General features: G+C 38.3%; 1 protein-coding gene across 7 annotated transcripts in view; it reads left to right on the top strand.

Annotated features, from left to right (window-relative positions):
* UNC79 (unc-79 subunit of NALCN channel complex) overlaps positions 1 to 25,242 on the top strand; it is a 106,604-nt gene that overhangs the window by 42,484 nt on the left and 38,878 nt on the right. For 4 of the 7 annotated variants that reach the window (XM_021541311.2, XM_021541307.3, XM_021541314.2 and 1 more), the window contains 9 exons: positions 1,317 to 1,496; positions 2,540 to 2,605; positions 6,393 to 6,679; positions 10,502 to 10,684; positions 11,409 to 11,571; positions 14,401 to 14,553; positions 15,860 to 17,080; positions 18,822 to 18,929; positions 23,259 to 23,375. In XM_021541311.2, coding sequence (XP_021396986.1) covers positions 1,317 to 1,496; positions 2,540 to 2,605; positions 6,393 to 6,679; positions 10,502 to 10,684; positions 11,409 to 11,571; positions 14,401 to 14,553; positions 15,860 to 17,080; positions 18,822 to 18,929; positions 23,259 to 23,375 — 2,478 coding nt within the window. The remainder of the gene's footprint in view (positions 1 to 1,316; positions 1,497 to 2,539; positions 2,606 to 6,392; positions 6,680 to 10,501; positions 10,685 to 11,408; positions 11,572 to 14,400; positions 14,554 to 15,859; positions 17,081 to 18,821; positions 18,930 to 23,258; positions 23,376 to 25,242) is intronic. The other 3 variants (XM_021541308.2, XM_021541310.2, XM_077783979.1) reach the window with 3 other exon arrangements.

Below are 25,242 nucleotides of genomic sequence, written 5' to 3'. Positions count from 1 at the left end.
TTAACCCACTTATTCTACTGTAGAAGTTCTAATGCTGTCACATTTGCTATTCTTCAAGTCCCAGATCATGGCCAGCCCTGTCCTGTGGTGGTCTGTGCAAAGTGAGCTCTAGGAGTTGTTTGACCCTCAAATAAGCTGCAATGTGTGGGGCACGGCATAGAGATACATGGACCCCTAGAGCCAGTGCTCAGTTAACTATTTTTGCAGTGACAAATGTTTTTAAATGTTTGTCCTGTTCATACTTGGTTTCTTAATGAGAAGCCACATCTTCCTTTCACTAGAGAGACACTAAAAATAAATTAATGCATAATTTTTTAGAATGCTGAATAATTGAAAACTTCCTAACCCAAGTGGTGGCCTATGAGTCAGATCTATTTCCATCTGATTTTCCTGGAGGAGATGGGAACAGCTGTTTGAACAGTGCATGTTCCCTCAGCAGCCTAATGCTTCCTTCTACATTTGCATGGTGTCTAAAAAAGTCTACATGCTGCTCCACAGGAGAGGGATGGAACTGCAAAGGTGTTTTCTTCTCCATATGTGAGTAGCTTGACCCAGTGCTGAGATCTGCTGCTGTGGACTGAGGAGGGAGTCTGGGCACTAGTTTCTAACACCTCTGGCTGCAAACATAGGGCAATATCTTTAAATAGGAATATTTTGGAGTGATTTAAATTAAGCTGAAGAAAATGTTTAGATTTCTTTTTAACCTTTCTCCTTGCCATTTCAAATAGATGGGTGATGTGGAGGATGGACTCGCTGACTTCAGTCACTCAGATGATTAAACTCAAGGGGTTCCAGTGCACTATAGATATGAGTGTGGAAAAGTATTGGTGATCCCATTAAGACATGCAGCGATATTGCTGATAACACCACTGTAACTCCATAATCAAACACTCACAGGTTTTTTGAGTTCAAAATCAGGATGGTAGGTGCAGGCAGAACACGAGGTTAGTAAGGCAAAACTAGAGGCCATGGTTAGGTATGAGTACACTAAATGTGATCCATACTTGTGAGATTTCTACCGTTTTAAATAGGGAGCACCTTACATTCTCTTAGCCTGAAATTCAGGTTTTGGCTTCAAGAATCTGTTTTTGACCAAGAAACAGCATAATTTTTAAAATCAGTTATGCCTTCTGGCGTTTTACGGTTTTCAGAATGAGAGCATGCAAATGAGTACCTTGCAGGTGGACCCCGTGGGCCCATTTGAAACTTTCTTGGCTCGAGTGGGACCCGGGGCCCAGTTGCATTTGGCACTTGGCAGCAGTAGGAGCTCCCCGTGCTGTGGAATGAATCCTAACTTGGTCCTTGCATTTGCAAAGCTATCACTGCTGTCCGGACAAATGTGGCCAACCTCAGTGATGCGGCAATGTGGAAGATCAAGAGGGCTCGTTTCGCGCGGAACCGCCAGAAGAGCGTGCGCTCCCTGAGGGACAGCGTCAAGGGACCCGCCGAGTCCAAGAGAGCGCTCTCCCTTCCAGAAACCTTAACCACCAAAATTCGTTGAGTACCTATTTGTGTTTTTGTGACACACCCCTGTCTTCTCCCCTAGGATCGTATCCCATTGATGGGTACACATTGGAGTTGTCAGTATTTGTCCCGTCGGTTTCTGACTGCTTTGGGCATTACTCAGATAATGACAACTTAATGAGTTTGACAAAGAAAGCAGACGTAGACAAATTGTGTCTAGATATGTCTGTTCAAAAGGCCAGGATAAAATGCTCCAAGACTAGTTTGTCTTTTCTAGATCTTAATTTTTATTTGTGGCTAATATGCAGTAGTTTTGTCTTAAATAGAAGCAGATTTTACAGAAAAAATCCTCATACTTATATTACTAATATATTTATTAATCATAAGTATTAATCAGTGCAAGCAGCATATGCTAGATGTCTTAAAAACAGCTGTTAATGTCTCAAATGAGTTTTTGAATATATTCAACATTCTGTTGTTAAGGAAACAATGTCCATGCAACACATCCTTCCTGTGGGCTTCTAGAGGGGGACCTAGGTGCTGGAAAGACATAGGATTGTATGGAGTGCCTTTCCAAGCAGAGATGAAGCTTGGCTGTTCTCATTTAGAGAATTTTGCAAACGCAGATTAATCTTTATATTCAAATTGGCCCTCTCACATTGCTCTTACTCATATAATGGGACCTGGTAAAACTTTTGAACCTGGGTGCTAGTGAACTATTAACTTAAAAGGTAATTTTCTTTCCAACACTGCAATATATATTCTTTCCAACACAGTCCCCCTGAATATTTTGGGATTCTTAGGTAATCATTCATGACTGATTACAGATGCTGCACAGAGACTCCTGTGTGCTGACTCTACCTGCAAAATTAAATGACGTAGGAAATTAGAGTTATAGAACATGGTGCACAAAATCTATAGGGCACACAAGTGACATGTTCCAAGCAGTTACACTTACTGCCTGACAACAGTGCATGAGTAAATGAACATAAATGTGCTAGCACTGAATGTAAGCTAAGTGTAAGATGTCAATGCTGCCTTATTAAACAGAGCTGCTCCTGTTTTTTTTCTAAAGCTGTGAGCTTGACCAGACATGAGCAGTCTGCACCAGCACTTGGAGGAACACCAGAGCAAACACCAGGTGGGTGTGACAAAGGTGTGTTTTGATGGAACAGGAAAAGGAAGGCTCTAACTCTGACTTTCTTGCTGAATCATGAGATAAACTTACACAAGATGGAAGTTGTCTAAATGGCAGACTGAATCACATCTCAGCATGGTTCCAAAAAGTGTAAATTGAAGCTTTGCTCTCAATCTGTACTGAAAGCTGACTCCAGTTGTAAATAAGACTTTGGAGTCAGTCAGCTATGCCAGCAGTGCCTCACCCTCCTGTGTTTGATTGCCCACAAGTAAATATTTGCTAGACTGGTCCCATGGGTCACCTGTTTTGAGACAGATCTTTGAGTCTTTCAGGCTTTAAAGACAGCAGACAGAATGCTTTTGCCTGTCAGTACTGTATATTAATTACACTTATCTCCTCTGCTTATAGATATCTCAAGTCCCTTATTTTGTATTTACTGATGTTTTCTGAAGATGTCACCCTTTTGTCAGGCTTCTGTAGAATAGGTAGCACAGCAGGATCCATATAATAATTGTGGCTACTGACAGTTAATTGCTTTGAGTGCTGTGTAGACTGATAATTTGGAAGTGTAAATATGTCAGATTCAGATATTTTAATGTTCTGTCTTCAAAACTTGGAATATGTCCAACAGATAAAAATTTGTAATCAAAATATATCAACTTATTTGATGATCAACTGAAAGGAAGATACCTTGTCACTGTGGGAGCTGACTAAGCTGTGAAATGAAATAGGGGAGTTTCTGAATTATCAGGATATAGCCCTGCTGTGCTAGCCCAGTGAGAGCTGGAAATAAACTGTTTCCTTTTAGAACATTTTTGTGGGTTGTCAGAGGCTCACAGAGGGAACACACACTCATGATGCAACAAACAAGTATATCAGTGGATGATTGTTCTTAATTTAATGGCACCAAGCACCTGCTAAGTCCCGGGCTTAAAGGCATTTGTTGCATAAGAACTGTCAGTCTCACAGTAGGCATTGTTACACATTGTGGCTTTCTTAGTATTTTGTTATTTCTATACTTTGCTTTCCAGGCTTAGGTAGTTCATCACGTAAGGTTAAAACAAAGTTTCCACTAAAAATGTATATATAAAATTTTTCATGTAGCTAAGTAACTTCTGATCTCAAGAAAATTCTGATAATATGATTCAGAATATGACAGATTATTTGGAAACTGGAAGACTAATTACTGTTCCTTTTTTCCTGCTCAATATTTATTATTTCTTCCTAAAAGCTTGTATATTTGTAAAAAAAAAAAATTTTGAGATTTGTTTCAGTTTTTAATGCTGCATTGGCAGTATCGAGCATATGTGTTTCAGCTAAGGAACTGACTGACTCCTAAATTGAGGATGTACATCTGTTGTAGAAAAACGTGTATTTTATACATAGCCCTTGAATGAACCAGTTTTCATGCTCATCTGTTCTTTTTAGATCTAAAACAGGCATCCTTGCACAGTCCAAATGCAAGGTGAATTCATTGTGCATTCTGTATGGATTAAACACCAGGATCATGTATTTGTTCTTATGTCCTCGGCAGTATCCTGAACAGTCAGTGGGAGAGTTTCATTGATAGGAATCACAGTTGGGATGATGAAGTGCTGTTTTATGTCACATTGTGATATACCTTAAAGTAATTTGAGGTAAAGGGGTCTGATATAAGTCACACATGAATAAAGAGATGAATCTTTGGAGGTAAAGCTAGACTGAATTCAGGTGTGGAGGCTGTATATTACCTGGCTGTGTGTTTGGTGATGTGAGAAGGTTTTGATGAGGGTTGGGGATGATATGTTTGTGTATCTAGATTACCTTGTATAGGCACATACAAATGCACATGAATTTTAAGGGATAAAACTTACCCTAGCCACTGTAAAGACAGAGCTGCCTTGGTTTTGCATTCCAAGCTTGGATTTTAACAGCCTCATGTGATAACATGTACCCTGTGTCTTGTGTTGATGTTTAGTTCAGGCTTGATATAACCTAAGACTCATTCCAGACAGCAGCAGAAGTTTTCCAGATCCTGAAGATCTATTGATTAAACTAGATTGTACAGTTTTTGTAGTTTTAAACAAGTAGTTCTCCATTTCTTGTTTTTTGCATCAGAAATAAAAATGGGGTGAATGACATTCCCTAGTCTTGATCCTTAGTAGACCTTTGACAAACAAATCAGAGTTCAAACAAAGCTTTCTTCACTCTATTCTACTGTGTAGTTTTTCCTGAGTTTCAAGTATGAGAAGTGAGAAATAAGTATGAGGATAAAGTATGACAAATGAGCATCAGAAAGCGTAGTAATATTTCTGGAAAAGTAACATGTCAGGAGAAGTCTTGGGAAGTATCTGTTAGCTAGAGTTAATGAAACACTTTTGAAGTTGAACATTTTATCACTGAGCTTCTAAATTATGTTGTTCAGCAGGTGAAAATAAAATGGTTTAATCTTTTCAGATTAATTACTGTACAAATTCTATTTGGAGAACCAGTGTTTATTTAGAGCCCAATGATATTTTTATTAATTTTGTCTTATCTCCTTATTTTATTGAAAATATCACAACATGTTCTAGAGATGGAAATAAATAGGGCTGAATAATATGGTCAAATATCATCTTTATGAAAATTGTGTCTTTATGATATAGTTCCATGGAAAATTTTAACCTGGATGTAATATTATATAAGAATAAAAGATTATTTCTCAGTTTATGTCCATGAAGCTAAGATGACTTTCTGAGTACATTTTTGAAGTACTTCTGAAAATGGTTTTGCTTTATTTCTGATGCTAATTATTTCAGAATTCATTGTTTTCTTTTTGTATCTGCAAATCTTGGTCCAGCAAAAGCTTGGATAGAGAATTTCCATTTTGAAGGAGGGTTTTTAAGTAAAAAATCCCAGTGAAAACTGTCTGGAACAAAAAATACTGTATAACATAAAGATTGTATTTTCTTCTAACCCAAGTAAGACCAATAAATGAAAGTTATTCTTAATAGAAGTGGATCTGAAAATTCCTGCCTGCTACATAGTTTTAATTTTTATCTGTCATAGAAATGACAACCATCTCCCGTGCTTTGCAAAGCAGCTAAACAAACCTCTGTTCACTCACAATTAAAAAAGCAATATACTTTAAAATTATTTTTTAAAATTACAGACATGGCAGTTTTTCTTGTGAGGAACCTAAGACAGATGCAGTTATATCAGCAAAGGAGTCCTTTGTCAGAATAGCATATCACACTGAGAATATGGGTAAATTAGAATATTAAAACAACACTATTTATTTACAAGTTATTTGTAGTACTACAAGTTATTTAAAGGATTTGTGCTAATAGGGGAAGTCTTCATTCTTTGTTTAATCATTATTTGGTACAATTTTTCATATTTCCTACCCTTGCCATTTTGTACATTTTCCACTGTCAAAGACTGATGTATGTTCATGTTTACTGAGAAAAGACTGATAACCATACCAGATGAGAATTTGGTGGCAGTGGGATTTGGTGGATGTGGAAGAATAATAATGTTCAATTTGGCAGAAATGCACTTAGATTTAGGGAAATAAGGTGCTCCACTCAGTATGGGAAAGCTGAGAAATGGAGTTGAGTGTACACAGTAGGTATTTCTGTGCTGTTGGACCTGAGGCAGCAGAGGAACAGTGTGCATGCCTGTCTCCTGCAATTTCACTGGGTGTATTTGGGCAGAAATGGAGCAATGAACTCTGGAAAAAATTCTGGTGTGTTCTGTACCCTGTTTTTTGGATTTACAGAGTTACACAGCGTTCTCCAGTGTCTGATGCCAATGTCTGTTGTGCCCGCAGGACAGCCTTCCCCAGAGAACGATAATACAATAAAAGACCTGCTGCCAGAGGATGCTGGGATTGACCACCAGACTGTCCACCAGCTCATCACGGTGCTGATGAAGTTCATGGCAAAGGACGAGAGCAGCGCAGAGTCGGACATCAGCAGCGCTAAAGCTTTCAACACCGTCAAGCGCCATCTCTACGTCCTGCTTGGCTACGATCAGCAGGAAGGATGCTTCATGATTGCACCCCAAAAAATGCGGGTTTCAACCTGCTTTAATGCCTTTATTGCTGGAATAGCACAAGTAGGTGAAGGCACTTACTAGTTTTTGCTGCTATTTATTACTGCCTGTTGTTGAAATAATGGTAGCACACCCTTCTTTGTAGCAAAATAATGGCTGAAGGAGGGAATCTTATGTCGGTGATGAAGAGAGATGGGGAAGACTGATAGGTGATCAGAATCTGAATTTCGTGTGCCCTGTCAAAGCTTGTGTACTGTTTTAGGAAGACTAGAAACATTTACTACAATGATTAGGTTAAAATCACATACACAAACTTATGCCTATTACAACATCTATTGCTTGCAGAGTTTAATGATTTTTTTTTTGCCCAGTAAATCAGTCTGATTGAATCTTCTTTTAATCCTCAAAGTTCTGTTTGCTCTTGCCAAGGCATCCTATTATCAAATCTCTTATGCTGACCTGGTCCAAAGTCCATCATCTGTCTTGTTTCCCAGTATCTCAACAATCCTACGTAAAACTTCAACACTTTTTCAGCCTGTAAAAGAATTTCTTTCCACTGGTAGTCTAAAGTTTCTGAATCACTGGCAAAGAGATTATAGTTCTGTGTGCAGGGAGACATGCAAATGCTACCACTCTATGGAAAAGAAGAGACTGCTTCTAACCTCTGCCTTCTTTCACTAGCTTTTGAATACCTTCCTTTCCTAATGAGTATTTCCTCCTTTCTTCTTCTTCTATGTGTTCTCATTTTGTTTCCCTATGTGAATGGTCTGTGAACTCTTCAACATTCTTCACTTTGCAGCAGACTCATTTTTCCTCCTTACAGTGCACCAGGACTTTCTGTTCTCCCTTTCCTAGGGAGTGCTATTGCCATTATGAACTTTTGCCTGTATTTCTGTGATAAATGACCAAGCACATCCTTGCCATCCATCCATCCATTTTGTATGGAGTACCATAATTTTCTACCTCACAAGGCTCTTCTAAGGCTCAATTAGTTCCCACTGATAGAGTAGTGGGTGATACTGGACTGAAAAATGTTTGGCACTTGCAGAGTATTCCTATTTGCAGTGGAGCATCATCATCACTTCAATGCTTTTTCCTTATCACAGTCTCTCATAAAGGATTACCTTAGAGGACGAAAAGGGCTGTGTTTTCTGATGTCCTCTGTAACTTTCAAACATTGCTCACAGCTATCCTTGTCTCTTCTGGATCTGCAATTCTTACCAAGATTTTCTAGTTTATGTATTGGAATCAGTGATTTTTCAGAATTAAATGTAATGTTGATAGTTGGATACCAACTTGCACAGCTGGGGAGATGTCAGGTATTCATATTTCAGGAAGCAAAATAGATGGTGTTAAGGCAAACTGGGCAGCTGTAAATGCATTGGGTTCTGTTGTCCCAGAGCATTATAGCTGTGTTAATTGTCTTTCATTTGTGAAGTTTTGAATTGATGACTATAAAAGGAAATTCAGACCTGTTGCTCTTGTATTGAGAGTCTGGAAGTGGCAGTTCAGATCACAGGGCAGCATCTTCCACATTTATGTTTTTCATGTGTTTTCCAAGTTTGGAAGCCCACATTTCAGTCATTACAATTGGCCTGAATTTCAGAAGTACTCCTTACTGCAGCTGTAAATATCAGCCCCTGCATTTCTCTTCTACCTTTAAAATGTCTTGTGTGAGCCAGATTCACCATTTGTGTTTAGAAACTTTATAACTGAATCCTGGTTTCTCTGATGTCAAAAGGAGTTTGAGAGCTTTAGTAGTCCAGGATTTTTCTCTCTGCAGCAAGCATCAACTTTAATTTGTGTTTTGAGAGAATCATTTTCTTAGCTGCAGGACTGCTTTGTGTTGGAATCACCTTTTCTGCAAGAGAAATACCATTTGCAATCCGAAGATGTGTCCACAGAGTGAAAACTTAGTACTGAGCTTTTAGGAGATCTATTTCAGTTGCTCTTCTTTCCCAAGCCATAAATACTTGCTTTACCCCGTCAGCTCCAGGAAGGTTGGGATTAGGTTGGCTTGCTGAATCGCTGATTTTGATTCCAAGCTTGGTTCGAGTGGACTGTTCAATTAAAAAAAAAAAAAAAACAAAATCAAATGTCTCAGTATTTTTCACCGTGAGCTCCGAGCGTTCGGCGCTCCGAGCGCCGGGTTCCTCTGCAGTAGCGGCCTTTGCCCGCGCAGCGGCGCTGTTGTGCAGCGCGTTGTCCCGGTGCGGGCGCCTTCGTTCCTTCGTTATTTATTTTATTCCTTCGTTCCTTCGTGGTTTTATTCCTTCGTTCCTTCGTTATTTTATTCCTTCGTTCCTTCGTTGTTTTATTCCTTCGTTCCTTCGTTGTTTTATTCCTTCGTTCCTTCGTTATTTTATTCCTTCGTTCCTTCGTTCCCTCGTTCCCTATTTTCCTGCGGCAGGCATGTTCGCGTTACGGGATGTGCTCCGTTAGGCAGCGCTCTGGCTGCTGTCTATGGATGAGCCTCTCCTGCCCGTGCTGTGTAACTATCGCTCCCTGAGGGAACACGGCCTTACGGGGTAGGAGCAAATTTGGTGATTATAAATCTTATCTTCGTCTGGTTCACCCTACATGGATGGACACGGGATTCATCTCTTCAGCTCTACACGTGCAACACAAGTGTTTGACACAGCTGCGCATCAAACTGGAGAATTTTACAGGGAAAAGCTTCTAGTTTGCTTGTTCAGGAGAGAACTTGAGACGATGAGTTTAGGGTTTGTAAATTAGTGTCATCTGCTTGTTTTAATAAAAACTAAACAGAAGAAGTACAGACTATCTGTTTAGATGTTTAGCTGCTGATAAAATTCAGTAAGTGCACTGAAGCTGCAGGGGCATGTCAGATCTTGGGAGCCGTGCTGGAGCTGCCTTGGCCTGCTGCTGCAACTTTTTGGATATCAACGAGTGTAGGGCAGCATCAGACACAAGGGCTTGGGGGAGCCTTGTTATGATCTGGTTTAACTGCTGATTTCAGCATGTGTGATGTTACAAATAGCTCATCTTGGAAGACTGATAGGAAGATTATGAAAAATGGCATTGCAGTTTCAAGTGATACACAATTGTGCCAGGATAGTGGGAATATATGGCTTCACTGCACTGTTGAATCACTCCTAGGATTAAAACCACTGGCCCCAAATAGCATGATGCTCTTCAAAGGTCATGATGGAGGCAAGGCATGTGACTAACAATAATCACAGTAGCCTGTATGCAGCAACACCACCACTTAAGATTGATGAGCATTTTATTTAGAGCAAGATAATTTTCATTTCCTTTATCCTTGGATCCTTTAGAATTTGTGTGCATAAACTTCCTGCAGAAATAGTAGGTACTCTTACCTTCAGTGGAGAGTGGGAACCTAGTGTCATTACCTGATTCCAGAACCTGGGGCTTAAAAAACCCTAATACCTAATGTTGCAAGCATATTGAGGAAAAAAAAAAAAAAAAAGAAAACTGCCAGTACAATGTTAAAATGTTAATACAAAGCCCACAAATAACCAAACTGCTGAGCTCCCAAATCTCACAGGTGCATCCTGTCTGTTAAACATGGGATATACTTAATATGGTTTTGTGTATTGACACATGATCAACTTGTGCTATAATACAAAGCTATTTCAGCATAATATATTTTATGAACTTGCCAGTGTATCTTAAAATTTAAACTGTACCAGATGAAAGGCTTTCAAAACACATTTGTTTCATTTGCCTATCTGGCTAAAATGAGAAGGTGGCAAGCTGGCAGAGAGCTTCTTAATGGTAGTGAGATATCCTTAAAACTGTTGATTTTCTTTCACTTACTTAATACCTCAACTGTATTAATTATTTTGTTTTTTAACATCAGTGGATTTGATTTTAGTGAGGTAACTCCTATGTTCTTTACAGGTGATGGACTATAACATCAACCTGGGAAAACATCTTCTTCCCTTGGTGGTGCAGGTGTTGAAATACTGCACTTGTCCTCAGCTAAGGCATTACTTTCAGCAGCCTCCTCGCTGCTCCCTCTGGTCCCTCAAGCCTCACATTCGGCAGATGTGGTTAAAGGCTTTGCTTGTTATTCTGTATAAGGTGAGTAATCTTAACAAGACACTGTCCACATAAAAATTTTCACTTCAATTTGAAATTTATTACAGGGAACACCTAAATGTATGGCAAGTGAATGGAACTCTAAAGGACATTTTTCTTTGATATACTTACTCACTGCATTTAATGTCAGTGTCTGAAATAGTTAGGATTTAGTTTGTGCTACTGACTTCGTCTGTGCTTCTTCCATCTTTATTGTTTTTCAAGTGTTTGCCAGAGAAAGGAAAATATGGATATCAAAATAGGAAAATTATGCATGAAATTCCGGTGAGGAGTATTTTGAGTGACTTAGAATTAGTTTTAACAAAACAGTAGTGACTTTAAATGGAAGAATGTGTCAGTTTAGCAGTTTGTATTCTGCAGTTGAGTGATGCTTGTTAGGAAATGCTGTTAAAATGTAATGCACTTATGCACTGAAATGGAGCTGTGAATACTTTTAATATGCCTAACAAATTTCTGTAGGGCATACAAAGAAGTGCAGACACTAAATGTTACTAATATGGACTTTTAATATTTTATTAAAATAATTCTTTGTAGAAAACTGACAAGAGTCATACTTCTCATGAGGTATTTGGAAATGTATAATAAAGGAAAGGCAAGGGGTATCCAGCTGATAATATTATTGTCATTTTTCTGTTTCACTTCCTAAATGTTTATTCAAGGAGAAAAGTTAGTTTTTAAGCTGAAGTTTTTCTCTTTTGCTGAACAGTACCCCTACAGAGACTGTGAAATCAGCAAGATTGTACTTCACCTAATCCACATCACAGTCAATACCCTCAACGCTCAGTATCACAGCTGCAAGCCCCATGCAACTGCTGGTCCTTTGTATAGTGACAACAGTAACATAAGCCGATACAGTGAAAAGGAGAAAGGTACTTTTAACACTCTGGTTTGTATGAGAGTCATTGATTTAATTCACTAAGTCTTGCAGATGTTGCAGAATGGTAAATATGGTCTGACCTTTAGAACGTAATACTTGTAATTGAGTCTGAAGTGGGACTTACCTGGCCAGGATTGCCATGTATAGTAAAAGCTGCTCTGTAGGCTGAGCATAGCACAGTGGTCTCGCATCTCTCAGGGGAGTGTGTCTTAGACATAATGGTTCAGTCACCATGCCTGGATAGTTCTTGGCCTTTCCTATGGCAGTGCTAGCTGATCCTACATCACAAAAGGTGTGCAACCAGCGTGACACCACATTCTGATTTAACTTTGTAATAACACGAAATAGTAGCAAATATTTATACTGAAAAGAGAAGACTGAATTCAGTCTGTAGTTTGCTTTTCTCTTCAAATGAGCTGAAGTTGACAAGGTAAATGCAAGTGTGTAGGTGGATGTCTAAAGGTATAAGAATGGTTCAATACTTTGTGTCTGATTGTGAGCTCTGTATGTGCTTGCTAGGGGTAGCAGAGGTACTGTGATGATGTGAACTGGTGTAAGTTTGGGGCTTCAAATGCCATGGTGTCACTGAATGTAATTCCTTAGGTTTGCAAAATTAGGTACATAGTAACTGTTAATGATTAGCATGTTCTTTTGACATTCTATAGCCTTCTTTCAGCTATTTTGCCTTTTAGCTGCTTATTTGCTGTTTACATATTCCTTCTCAAGTAGTCTTCATGGTATGCAGAAAACTCTTCTGAAGAAAAATCCAAGAAACTTTTGTTTTCATGTCAGTACCTTTTCCTATCTTGCTGTTTGTTGCTTGTGAAAAGCTGTACAGCAAAACAAGAGCACAATATTTTGTTTACCTGAAATGTTACTCTGCTCTAGAAAATTAAAGCAAACTTAATGTGGATTTAAACTACATATTGCATAACCTCACTCAGCTGGACATTTTGTATTGTTAGTGGAGGGCTAAGAGATAACTGTGGCCTTACTATGAATTTTGTTTGTGTTTTGAGACAAGTTAATGACTTAATTCATAATGACTTACTAATGCATTATAGAGTGCATTACTTTCTGGATTGATTCTGAGACCTTTTAAAGACAAATTGAGATGCCCAAGTATCCAGCTTGTCCAATACTGGTTCTGTGGGTGGCCTTGTGTCTCACTTCAGCATTGTTTCCTTGTGTTTACAGTGAGGAGAATAATATTTACTTGCTTTCCAAAGCTATTGTGAAGGGCTTTGGGCTGCACAGAGGTAAAGGACCATAAATGGGCAAATTTTTCTCTGTAAATACTGACTTAACAAGGGGGCTTGTTCTCCTCCTTTGTGGAAGAGCTGGAGAAAAAGGAGGATATAGAAAAGTTTTCTTTCACCTGCAAAAAGCAGTGAATACAATTCCCTGGGGAAATTATATTTTCAAATACAATTTGAGAAGTTGGAAAGTTGAAGCCTTTCCCACCTTTTCTAAAGAGACTTGTTTAATCACTGGTCAGGTAGTGTGTGTGTTGCTGTCATCATCAGAGGTGGTGTTTAGATAGTGAACAGATGAGGATTTTGGTGTCAGGGAGCAAGAATTCATATGCTGAAGATGGATTTCCCCAGTATTGAGTTTTTTCATAATTTTTCTGCCAAACTTGGTTGTGGGGATCAAGTATACAGACTGCTCTGAAACTGATGCTAAATGACAAAAAGTATTTGTTGGTAAGGGGAAGAAGAAGTTACACCTAGGACATGACATTAAAAATGATCTTCTAACTTATTAAAGCCAGTTGCTTTAGAAATTCTTAGTATAACCTTGACTGATTTTTCTGGATTCATCATTTCAATTAGGTATCTTGTCCCTTAGGTGGCAGTTTCATATATTCCCATATATTAGCAGCTTCCCAGCAATTTCAGAACTGAAGATATTTATGTCTCATTTAAGTCTTTAGTTTTTGTCCATTCTAGCTCTTTGACTGACTTGCCCCTTCGCTCCCAGACACCAAATGTGTTTCCTCTCCATATTTGCTTGCTACAATAAACAAGACCAACTTTGTTTTTCTTTTGAGTGCTCTGGTTCTTTTTATTGTCCCAGTTGTGTTTCTTATTTCCTTGGAGATGAATCACTGGATGCAGAATTACAGAATGATTCTACATGATAGATTTTTTATTTTTTTAAATTTGTTTTGTTTTTTTAATAGCTGTTTCATATAGATGATACAGTATTTTTTGGATGGATAAATAGATTTGGATCTTTCTTTCTCTTTTGCATTTTCAGCTGGCTGGTTTCAAATCAGGGCATAACGTTTTACTATTACTACTTAGATCAGTAATTTCATAATTCATACTCTTAGATCTTATTCTATTACTATTATCATTATCAGTTTCCCAACATTACCTATTTCTTCCTTTTTCACATTCTTACTTTACTGGCTTTTTCCTTACCTTGTAGTTCTTTCACTAATTTCCATCTTCTTCAATTTACCATTTCTCAGTGAGCACTACAGAAGTTGTTTACTCAAGTCAGCGTCCCAGTCTAGTGTATTTCTTTCATCTAAAGAATCTGTATTATTATTGATAGAGAAGATGATTGGTAGAGAACTTAGAATGGTAAAAGCTTTGTTATACTTTCGTTGCACTGTAACCCATTTTTCATTTCTTTCAGACCTTAACTTAAGGTGTAATAAGAATGACAAAGTTAAACCTGGGATACAAATTTTCTAGCAAACTTCATTTTTCAATTTAGCTGACACTAGCTGAGGTTTTGTTACATAGACAGCTTTTCATTCAAGAAATTGCATCTTCTTAAGAGTAATAATGTTTTTTTCTTTCTCCAGCAGAGGAGGACAGTGTTTTTGATGAATCTGATATTCATGATACACCAACTGGACCTTGCAATAAAGAGTCTCAAACTTTCTTTGCAAGACTGAAAAGAATTGGTGGCAGCAAAATGGTGAAATATCAACCAGTTGAGATGAATGCTCAGAGAAGTATGAATTACTTTGTTGGTATAAACTCATGCAGAAATACAATTTCCTACTCCTAGTTTGAAGCTACCAACTTTCTTTGTAGAGTTTGTTGCACTACCTAATATTAATATAACTACTCTGACTCTGAAGAATACTCATTTCCCTGAATGACTTATCTTTCAGGAATCTCAAAGTAGACACTCCAGAGTAAAAATACCTAAAATCAGCATTTAAAAAAAACCAAAAAACTTTAAGCTCTTCTGAATTAAAAGAAAACAAATAAGAGGATTTTTTTGAATTTTCTTCAACCGTTGGGCTGAAGACTTTTTACTTAAATTATTTTTTCAATCTGTTTCCCAAAAATTGATTTTGTTGATAAGGTGGGATTCTACAGTAAAAAAATTTGCTGTGGCAAATGTAATTGTTTTCCATTGGAAAAAGTGGGGTTTTCAAAAAGTAGGAAGTATTTTGATTTCAAATTTAGGTGTCTGGAATGAATAAAAGTTGAAGAGATTTTCGCTACCTGCCTGGCTTTGTTTCCCTTTTAGGTGTTTGCAGAGGGAGGGGAAGTGATTCTGACTAGGGCAAACACTAAAACTTCTATCACTTCTTTTTTCTGCACAGTGATTTGTATATGGAGTATTGAAACAGGTGGATATTTATGATTAGGAATATCCTATTTTATGAGAAAAATATATAATTCATAATAATAGCAACGATGATAATATTTGAAGATGTTCTCAATGCATGTGTTCACATAGCAAAGTACCAGTGCAGTGGCAGTGCCAGCAGTGCAGCTGTGCTCACTGCCCTCCTCCCCAGCCTGGATGCTGTGATAGCTGCTGGACCCTGCTGGGTTGTAGGATCACCAGGGAAAAATTCTGTGATCTCAGGCTTGTGCTGCAATATCCTCACTGCCAATACTAGCTTTGCTTCTTGAATCAGAAGCATCCATTTTAAGCTTGTTCTGCTGCAGTAAATAATAGGTGAACTACATGCAGCCAAGTATCTTTGGAAATTATATGCCTATGACACCTCCTTTCAATGCACAGGGTTAAATAGTCTATCTTCATGTACATCTGTCCAGGATGAGTAGATTTTGGACAGCATTTAGATAGACTCTACTATCCAAATAACAGGTTTTTGTTATTATTTGTTGTAAAATTCCATGTATTTTTGTTCTGAGTTTAAAACAAAATGTTGGCAATTTTGACTAATGCTGGGTTTGCATTTAAAATGTCAGTCATATTGAATTGTGATATAAAGATGAAGGTATCTGCCAAAAGTCTCCAACTGAGGTAGTATTAGCTTTTTCTGTTTTGATCAGGTGAAATAGAGCTGGCTGAATATAGAGAGACGGGGGCCTTACAAGACAGCATTCTACGCTGTGTGAGAGAAGAAAGCATTCAGAAAAAAAAACTGCGCTCTCTAAAACAAAAATCTCTTGATATAGGGAACGCAGACTCCCTGCTGTTCTCGTTAGACGAACACCGCAGGAAGTCCTGCATAGACCGCTGTGACTTAGAAAAGCCTCCTGTCCCTGCTGCTTACGCCACACACAGGCACAGTGACTATGGACGCTCTCGGCAGAATTCTTCTACTAAAGCTGAAAATATAGACACACAAGAAAGTCTTCCTCATACAGAGAGTTTCCAGGAATCCAAAAGACCTGTCATTCCAGAGGTTAGGCTAAATTGCATGGAAACCTATGAAGTGAAAGTGGATTCCCCAGTTAAAACTGCTGATCCCAAGGAAGATTTAGATCTGATAGATTTGTCCTCCGATTCAACATCAGGTCCTGAAAAACATTCAGTGCTCTCCACTTCAGATAGTGACTCTTTAGTCTTTGAACCACTTCCTCCCCTTAGAATAGTGGAGAGTGATGAAGAAGAGGAAACAACAAACCCGCTGAATGATGTCTCTGCCAAAACCGCTGTTTCATCTCCTTCCACTCCTATCAACGTGTCTGCACTCAGCCTCAGCACAACTCCGCTGGTGCAGTTCAGCATTGAAGATTGCTCCAAAGACTTTAGTTCTAAGGATACCAGCATCAACACTTCAGCAGCAATAGAAGAGGTCATTTCCATTTCTCCCAAAGATCAGAAGGACTCTTCAGAGTTAGTTAAGCCAGAAGAATTTCAGGACATGTCCTCTGGAAACTCACTAACTCTGAAACAGAAAAGAGACCTGCTGCAGAAATCATCTGCCCTTCCAGAAATGTCCCTTGATGATAACTCTGAGCTCAGTGTGGAGGAAATTAAACCTAGTGGAACAATTCCAAGCCCAAATGTAAAGACAGTCCTTATTAAAGTCCCTGAAGATTCTGAAAAGCAAACAGAAAGTGATAAACTTGATACCAATACAGAGTCTGACACTGAACAAAACACAGAGCAGAAGCAAGAAGGGGAAACCGAGGAGTCAGAATTTAAGATTCAGATTGTTCCTCGCCAGAGGAAGCAGAGGAAGATTGCTGTGAGTGCTATTCAGAGAGAATACCTGGACATTTCCTTTAACATCCTTGACAAGCTGGGAGAGCAGAAGGAGGCAGGTGAGCACAGTCACCCACTCAAAAGGCTTATTTTTGTGTGAAGGCTTTAGTAACAGACCTGTGTAAGGAGATGTGTGTATTTATAGTGAGATGTGGGTTCTTATAGCATCTGATGTGCTAGCTGAGTGCTTTCAGGTGTTTGTTTCTCACAAGGAATGTGCTAATCATTTAATGTGTAAAGGACCCATTTGAAGAGGAAGCAGACATCTGTGACAAAAATACTCATTCTGATATCCAAGTTAGGGAATGAAACTCCCTGTCCTCCTTATGCTGGGAGTCAGAAAAATGGTCATACTTCTGTGCCTTTTATCCTCCTAATCTAGTCCATGCTACACTGTTTCTCATTTGGTGTAGTGATTTTTGGCCCTTATTTCTTTTGCCGGCATAAGGCAGTGGAAAGCAGAATGGATCACAAAGTACAAGAGTGAGCAGGTTGTGGACTTCCAAAGTAAGAGCACTTGGAATTAACCACAGTTTGCATTTACACACAGCCATACACGTATATTTTGTTTTTATACACTAAAACCTGTTGGTAACCTTCTTTGTACTGGGTACCCACAAGGTTTTCGTGGTCTCTGTTTGTTAAAGATTTAAAATTCAAAGATGAGCAATCCTCTGTGTACCCTAAGTTTTTTTTTTCCAGGTGATTTCAATGCAAAGTTTTGTTACCAAGTTTTTTTCAGGTGGAGAGAAAGTGAGTTTTACCTTTTCCTCAGATTCCAATTGGATCTATCAAGCAGTTTGCAAAAAGTATGCTGCTGCCTTTTTAATTTCTTGGCTATTTTTTTTCCTAGGATTTTTCAGTTACTAGAATTTTACCATGTTTTTTTAACATATTGATGAAAAAGGACAGAATCCTTCAGGCCCTAGTTCTTTGTTGCTGTTAAAGTGAGGAGGCATATTTATGCATTCCTGACCTCACTTTTTTCTTTATGTTTCAGAGGAAATCTCAGTATAAATTCTTCTTAGGATATTCCACTTCTACAAGGTGAAATTGCTCTGTGTAATCATATTTCCACTGTGCCCTTTGTTTTTTAGGCCTGTTGTCCCATTTATGGTTCTAATAAGCTGAAGAACTACTGGAGCTTTAGAAAAACTAAAGAGAGCTGAGTGCTTTTGAGCCTTTCATATAGAGAAGTGTGGCTTTGAAAGAACTGTGCAATTAGACTCAGTGCTTTTTTTGACCATTAAAAAGGGCCAGTTTTCACGCAGTAATGAACACTGTCACCCTTGATACTGCTTGGAAGGGCTGTTCCAGTTCTGCAACACCACGTGGAACCTTTTTAATGCAGAATTTTAAACTGTGAATCTTCAGGAAGAAATGCTAGGTCAACAGCCTCTTGAATGAAAACTGATGACATGTTGGAGTTAAGGCTTTTAAAAGATGCTAAGCTGTCACTTAAACTAGCTTTGAATTAGTGGTTTCTCTCTTATTTCCATGTTGGTGGTTCCAATAATCACTTGAGTGGGATCAATATCAAACTCTAGGTGCATTTATTAGTCATGAGCTCTAAAGACCATAGGCAGAAGTCTCCTTTAAAAAGTGATTTTAAGAAATAGATTCCCCATGCCCCTATAAATATTCTTATGACACACACACTGAATCCTTTCAAAACTTCTGGGAATGCCAGATGGTGAATGGATGACTGAAATGATGTGAAAAGGACATCTAGGGAGAAGGAAGATTAAAAACTTTGTTGATTTTAAATGCTGAGAGTTTAAGCACAATTTTCACATGCAGATCCTGCTGCCAAAGGACTTTCAACTCTGGAAATGCCAAGAGAGTCATCATCTGCACCAACCCTTGAAGCAGGTGTTCCAGAGACAAGTAGTCACTCTTCCATATCAAGTAAGTTTACCTCTGGTTTAATGATTAAAACCAAAGTTACTGTATTGTGCATCAGATGCACATAATGGGTGGTAAATTCCTTCTTCTAAGTTCCCTTGAGTCTTGGAATTACAGCTGTTTTGGATATCATTAGAACTGTTAAATCTCTGATGGTCAGCAGCATTTTAACAGTAGCTTAAGATTTTCTCTTGGGGCATGGCAAGTTTGGCAAATATGGTTTTCTTGAATTAAACTAGGTAGCAGCTAAAAGCAGTAATTAAGTAAAGCGAAATGTTTATTTTCCCCTGTGAGAAAGCATTGTCAACTGTCAGTGCACAGAAACAGAAGATGAGAGTCCACAGGGCTGTTACTATGGCCTTTGGTACATTTTTTACTGTACCTTAGGGAAAAAAAAAAATCTTTTGCTATTTTTATAAAATGCCTTGAATGCCACTTTCTCAGCTGCTTGCTGAACTGTGGTAACTCTTTGTCTGGGACTCCCATAACCATTTTAATTGAAAGTGAATGATGTTGTTTAAAGTAGACATGACAGATGGTTTAGCAGAGCACATGGAGATAAGATGTCCACTTATTAAGGTGGAGGTACTTTAGAACACTTAATAAAATTCAGAATGGTGTGTCCATCTAGGTGATACATCTGAAAGCCAGTGGGACAGAACTGTGGCTAGTAAAAAAGGGAGGGGAAATGACTTCCTTTGATACCAATGAACTGCTAGGTCAGCTCAACTGTCTTGCTGACCTTCAATTTCAGATTGCTACAGCAATATTAAATTTTAGTCTCAGAAATTAATTGTCTGCTGATTTGATTGGAAGGAGTGTCTGGCTTATTAAAGGAAGAATGTTATTTTAGACATGCCAGTTGTGTACCTCCCCAGCTTTCCCACAAGATTTTAGGTCATGTGCATCTCATAGAGCACATTTGTTGGCCACCTAATGATACAGATATCACTTACTAAAGCAGCTGAAGAGGTGCCAGTTAAGACCTATCTCTCTTGCTTTTAGCCCAGTGCTAGTGGTTCCTATAAATTCCAACATGGGAAACTGAGAATATTACCTGTATGATGTTGAACCTGCATTCCTATGTAAATATTTCTTTCCTTTTTCTGGAAACTTGCCTCAGTTTCAAACTGCAAGAAGGGATGTGAATTCTTCCATTGTGTCCCTTGTATATTTAGACTGAAATTATTTTAATCTTCTACTATGTATCTTTTCAGTACTTTGCCTAGAAGGCCCTGATCAGGCCTGTGAGCACAAGGCACTTCTGTAACACAAATAGGCAATAAAACCTGGCCACACAAAGCATACATCATTGACTGCAATGGGAAGATTTTGCCTTTGGACCTCTCTCTTTGAGTAGAGAATTCTACAGGATTGACCAGATCAGTAGATAACAAATGAAAAATGTTGCCAGCCACTGTATGAAGGTTACTGATCTTTTAATGTGCTTGTTAGGTTTCTTGCAAAAAAAACTGATAGAGGAAAACTTCCCCCCTGTCGTGGTCTAACCCCAGCCAGCATCCAAGCCCCAGGCAGCTGCTTGCTCACACTCCCACCAGCAGGACAGGGGAGAGAATGGGAAGGGTAAAACCTGAAAATCTCATGGGCTGAGAGAGTTTAATTTGGAAAGCGAAACCTGTGCATGCAAACAGAGCAAAACAAGGAATTAATTCACTGTCTCCCATGGGCAGGCAGGTTCAGCCATCTCCACTAGAGCAGACCCCATCACAAGTGATGGTGACTTATGAAGATAAAATCTGTCATTGCAGATGTGTCCCCCCACCCTCCTTCTTTCACCTACTGTAGATACTGAATATGATGCCATATGGTCTGGAGTATCCCTTTGGTCACTTTGTCCCTGCTTGTCCCTGGCTATGTTTCCTCCCAGCCTTCCATGCACCCCCGGTGTGGCAGCATGGAAAGCAGAAAAGGCCTTGTTTCTGTGTAAACCCTGCTCAGCAGTAACAAAAACATCTCTTTATTATCAACCCTGTGTTCAGCATAAATCCAAAACAAAGCCCTGTACCAGCCACAGTGTCGAAAATTAACTACCCCAGCTGAAATCAGCACAGCTCCCTTTGCCACTAGTCAGTCTCAGACATGAAAAGTCACACGCTGGTCCACAGCAATCATCCTGGATCCAACACAGTTCAAAGGCTGGGAACTCTGACATTTTTTGCAGTTTAGGTTTTTTTTCCCTAGTTCTCTGGTGGTTTGGATTTTGGGTCAGGTTTGGTTGGTTTTTTTTTTTTTTTTTTTTTGGCTGTTTGGGTTTTATTTATTGTTTTTGTTTTACTTTTGACCCATAGCTTAGCATTATTTGAAGTCATTGCTGTCATTGAGAAATCAGGTAAATAATCCTGGAAATCCAAACCTGCTCAACAATAGCCTGATTATGTGATATATTAATGAAAAAATTTTAATTGCAATTGCAAAAAGCTGCTAGAGAAAATTCAAAGATACAATTTTCTCTATTTTGACAGTCGTCTGCACTCCAAGCACTCTTGTCAGTTCTAACGTTAATTGCTGTTCTTTTATCAGGAAATTCTATGCTTGATAAAGTGATAAAGCTTCTATTTAAAATCATTGCCCTAGAAATGATGGAAATTCTATTTTTCTCTTAATTTGCTGTGAAAAGCAGCTGCAGCATAACTTTTAAAAGTAAAACATAGAATAGTTCTGGTTCAATTCTACAGGTTCAGTTATACCAGGGCAGCTTTGCAGAAGTGCTGTACTTGGGCCAAAAAATGGAGTTTAAATGCACTTCAAAAGGATATAACCGGGAAGGACGTAAGGAGTAAAAACTTAAATATTTCATCTAATAAAGTAATTTCAGTGCAGATTTTCACTGAAGTATTTGTTTTGGTCGTTGTTACTCAAGGCCTGTATTTGTTTTGCTTTGGTTTTTAAGGGAGTGCTCTGGTTACTCTGAATTTTAAACTCTTTTGTAGAAAATGAGTAGAGCAAATTTAGGAGAAGGCACTCAACCCTTCTTGACTTCCTGAAAGCCACAGTTCCCTTCTCTGTACTTCTTTACCACAGTTAATAATGTGAAATGCTGTGTGTAATTTCACATCTTAGATGGTTACTGTTCAGAATTTTAGAATTGAACTACCTGATAGTTAGTGGTCTTTTTAATGATGTTTAATGTAGTTGCAGATGAAAATGATTATTCAGAGACGATTTTAATTTGTTGTCCGTGCTCTTAGATCCTGTTGAGGAAAAACTTAAAGCAATACTTAAGGCACCACTTAAGGCAGCATTTTAAAACCTTTCCCGGATACTTGTGTCAGCAGTTTCACAGGCCTTGTTCAAGCAGGGCCTTAAAACTCTGTCTTCATGCAGTAAACAGTGATTTTAGTTTCAGTGGTGGAAGTATACTGCTCAGGCTCATTTGTCCAATTCAATGTATTTTGCTTGTTCAATTTGAATTTTTTTTATGAATGGAGAAAAAAGTGAAGAAGTCAGGAGTTGTGTGTGAGCTCTTTCTTCCTCAATGTAATTAGAGAAAATATGTAGAATCATTTTAGTTGGAAATGAGCTTTAAGATCCTTGAGTGTAACCTAACACTGCCAGTCCATTACTAAGTTATGTTCATGAGCACTACATTGATATAAACCAAAATTTGTAAGTCTCCCTTATGGTTTTACTTTGAGCATTATCCAGTGACACATATCTCATAAATCAGTTTTTTAAATGAACTAAATTGTTGGATGAATAAAAGTTGAATGTTTGTTGCTTGATAGCTCTCTATAAGAAAAATGGCAGTGAAGTTACAGAAGGGTCTCCTCTTCAAAGGCTGCTGGCTTCACACTTCAGCAGAACGTGCAGGTGTCCTGTCTCAGGAGGCAAGTTCAGGTCTGCCACCCATGAAGGATGCTGCTGGTACACAGAGTCAGTGAATTTGTTTTCCTAGGCTCAGCATGGACACAGCAGTCCTCCAGTGCTTTGCTGGGAGGAGACTGAGTTTCCTTCCTTGGTACGTTGTATGTGAGCGAGATTCAATGTACATTTATTGCCTCTCAGCATGCAAGTTTTGGGGTAGTATCTTAGCACTTCCCAGATACCAAGTCTTTTAATTAGCTTTCATAATATTTGGAGGCAAAAAGGCACTGACAGTTGGCACAGTGAACCCAAGTCTCTGGCACTGGGGCCACAATTGTACCCTGTGTAGCTGTATGAAAGGTGCATATTGAATTGAGCAAGATCCTTAGAGCAAGCCATCATTGTCATTTCAGTATTTATATCATGCTGGCTTGTAAGATCAGGAAATGAGTGTAGTTCCAAATGTTGTCTGAGCTCCTGAAATCCTTTTGCATTTCTGACTTGCAGCTCAGTTCAGACAAATGAAAAGAGGCTCTTTGGGAGCTCTGACAATGAACCAGCTAATGAAGAGGCAGCTGGAACACCAGTCTAGTGCTCCCCACAATATCAGCACTTGGGATACTGGTGAGCTGCATTTATTGTTCTTTATTTCTATTTCCTAAACCAATTACTGTGTAACAATCCACTTAAAACAAAAAAAGGAATATTTCTATTCTAACATTGCAGATAAGTGATCAGTATCAAGTCTAAAGTGAATCTTTATAGAGAGTATAAAATTATCACCTAGTAAGAGTTGGAATAGTTACATATTTGGGACAGTGGTACAGTGTTGTCTCTTTGATTGTGCATATTGCTCAGATTATTTCCAGGTCTCATTGAAAGAAATGAAAGAATCACAGCTGAATTCATTAGGTATAGGATTTCATCCCTGGTGCATGGAATCATTTATTTGTATGTGTGTTTACAATGGTGTTGTTACACCACAGAGTTCTGCCTTCTACCAGCCAGTTTTGTTTCTCCTTAAAGAAGTTTTTACCAACTCATTCTGAACACCTGAAGTTTCTGTTTACTCACTATTTTTTCTCCTTTTAAGATGAATGCAAAGCAATGAAAACTGAATTAATCACTTAATTTATTCATTACTCATTTCATTTCTTCTTTGTTTTCTTATGTAAAATACTTTCAGTTATACCAAATTCATTGCAGATGTCACTAAACAATAAATTCACTCTGGTTTATCAAAAATGCTAGATATTTTAGTGCCCATTTTGATGTTATTGACATAATAAAATTGTGTTTCCCAGGAATTTATCAGCAGATGCATTGAGAGAAAGGAATGCTTAAAATACTATATGGAAGTTAGCATGCTGAATGAATGTCTTACCAGCAGCCCCAGCTGAGCTGAAATTTTTGGTTAATTTAGTCTTCAGCATCAAGTTCCATCAAACTACAACTGTGTAGCTGAAGAGTGGCTAAAGATATGGTGCATAGTTCAGGATTATCCTTTCTATTCCACTCTGCTGAATAGCATGCTCAGCATGAGACCCTTAAATCATAAAGGTCACAATTTGCCAGGGGTAACAATGGGGGTTTTGTCCTAAAAGCAGGTAAGTTTATTTATTGAAGAGACTTAGCTGGTTCACCTAGTCTCTCAGGCAGGGTTTTAGAGATTTAAAAGTTACTGCCTTTGTTCTTCAAGGAGTACTTAGACTGTATTCAAAATGAACAGGTCAATACTCAAAGCTGTTCAGAATCTCTGTCTAGTTAATCCTGTTCCAAACCTAGTAGCTTTCTTCACAACATCTATGACTTTTCCCTCCAGTATTCAATTCAGCTAAAGGCCTTCAAGCATGGAAAAGCAAAATGAAAAGTTCTTTTCTGGAAAGCTTTGCATCTCTCAGTCTCTTGTTCAACCACTAGCTTCAAAGTAAAGTTTTTATTTGGACTGAGTTTTTCTGATTTTTTTTCTTTTAGGACAAGGGCTCAGTGTGACTATTTGTCATTTCAATGTCACCCCACAATTTTAAGACTCGTTATACTCATGCATACCAACTAGGAAGTAGTCTCATCCCACATAAATATGTGTGTTTGGGCCATGCTGCTTTATTAATTTATTTTTTTATTACCTGGGTAGATGTCATGTCTCTCTTTCATTCTCATTTCAAGCCACTCTTTTTCCAAGCTTGCTGTCTGTAAAAAAAAGATTGTTTTGTGCCTGGCTTCTGTCAGTGCAAACTGTATCTTCTAGTGTATTGGTATTACTAAACACTTGTTTCTTTCTCTTTTTGTGGCTCATATGTTTCATATCTTGTAGAATCTTTATGGCTAGCACTTCCTTTCCTGTTCAAAGACTCTTATCTAAAATGCCTTCTTTATTATTAGGTTGTCTGTACTTTTTCCTGTATGGCTTTCTTTCTTTCTTTCTTGCCCCTTCCTTTCTACGCTTAAAAAAGTAACTATTTTATTTTTTTCTTTTTTTCCTTTTTTTTTC

Source organism: Lonchura striata, chromosome 6 (assembly GCF_046129695.1).
Source record: "Lonchura striata isolate bLonStr1 chromosome 6, bLonStr1.mat, whole genome shotgun sequence".
Lineage (NCBI taxonomy): Eukaryota > Metazoa > Chordata > Aves > Passeriformes > Estrildidae > Lonchura > Lonchura striata.
This window is presented reverse-complemented; position numbering and strand designations above follow the sequence as displayed.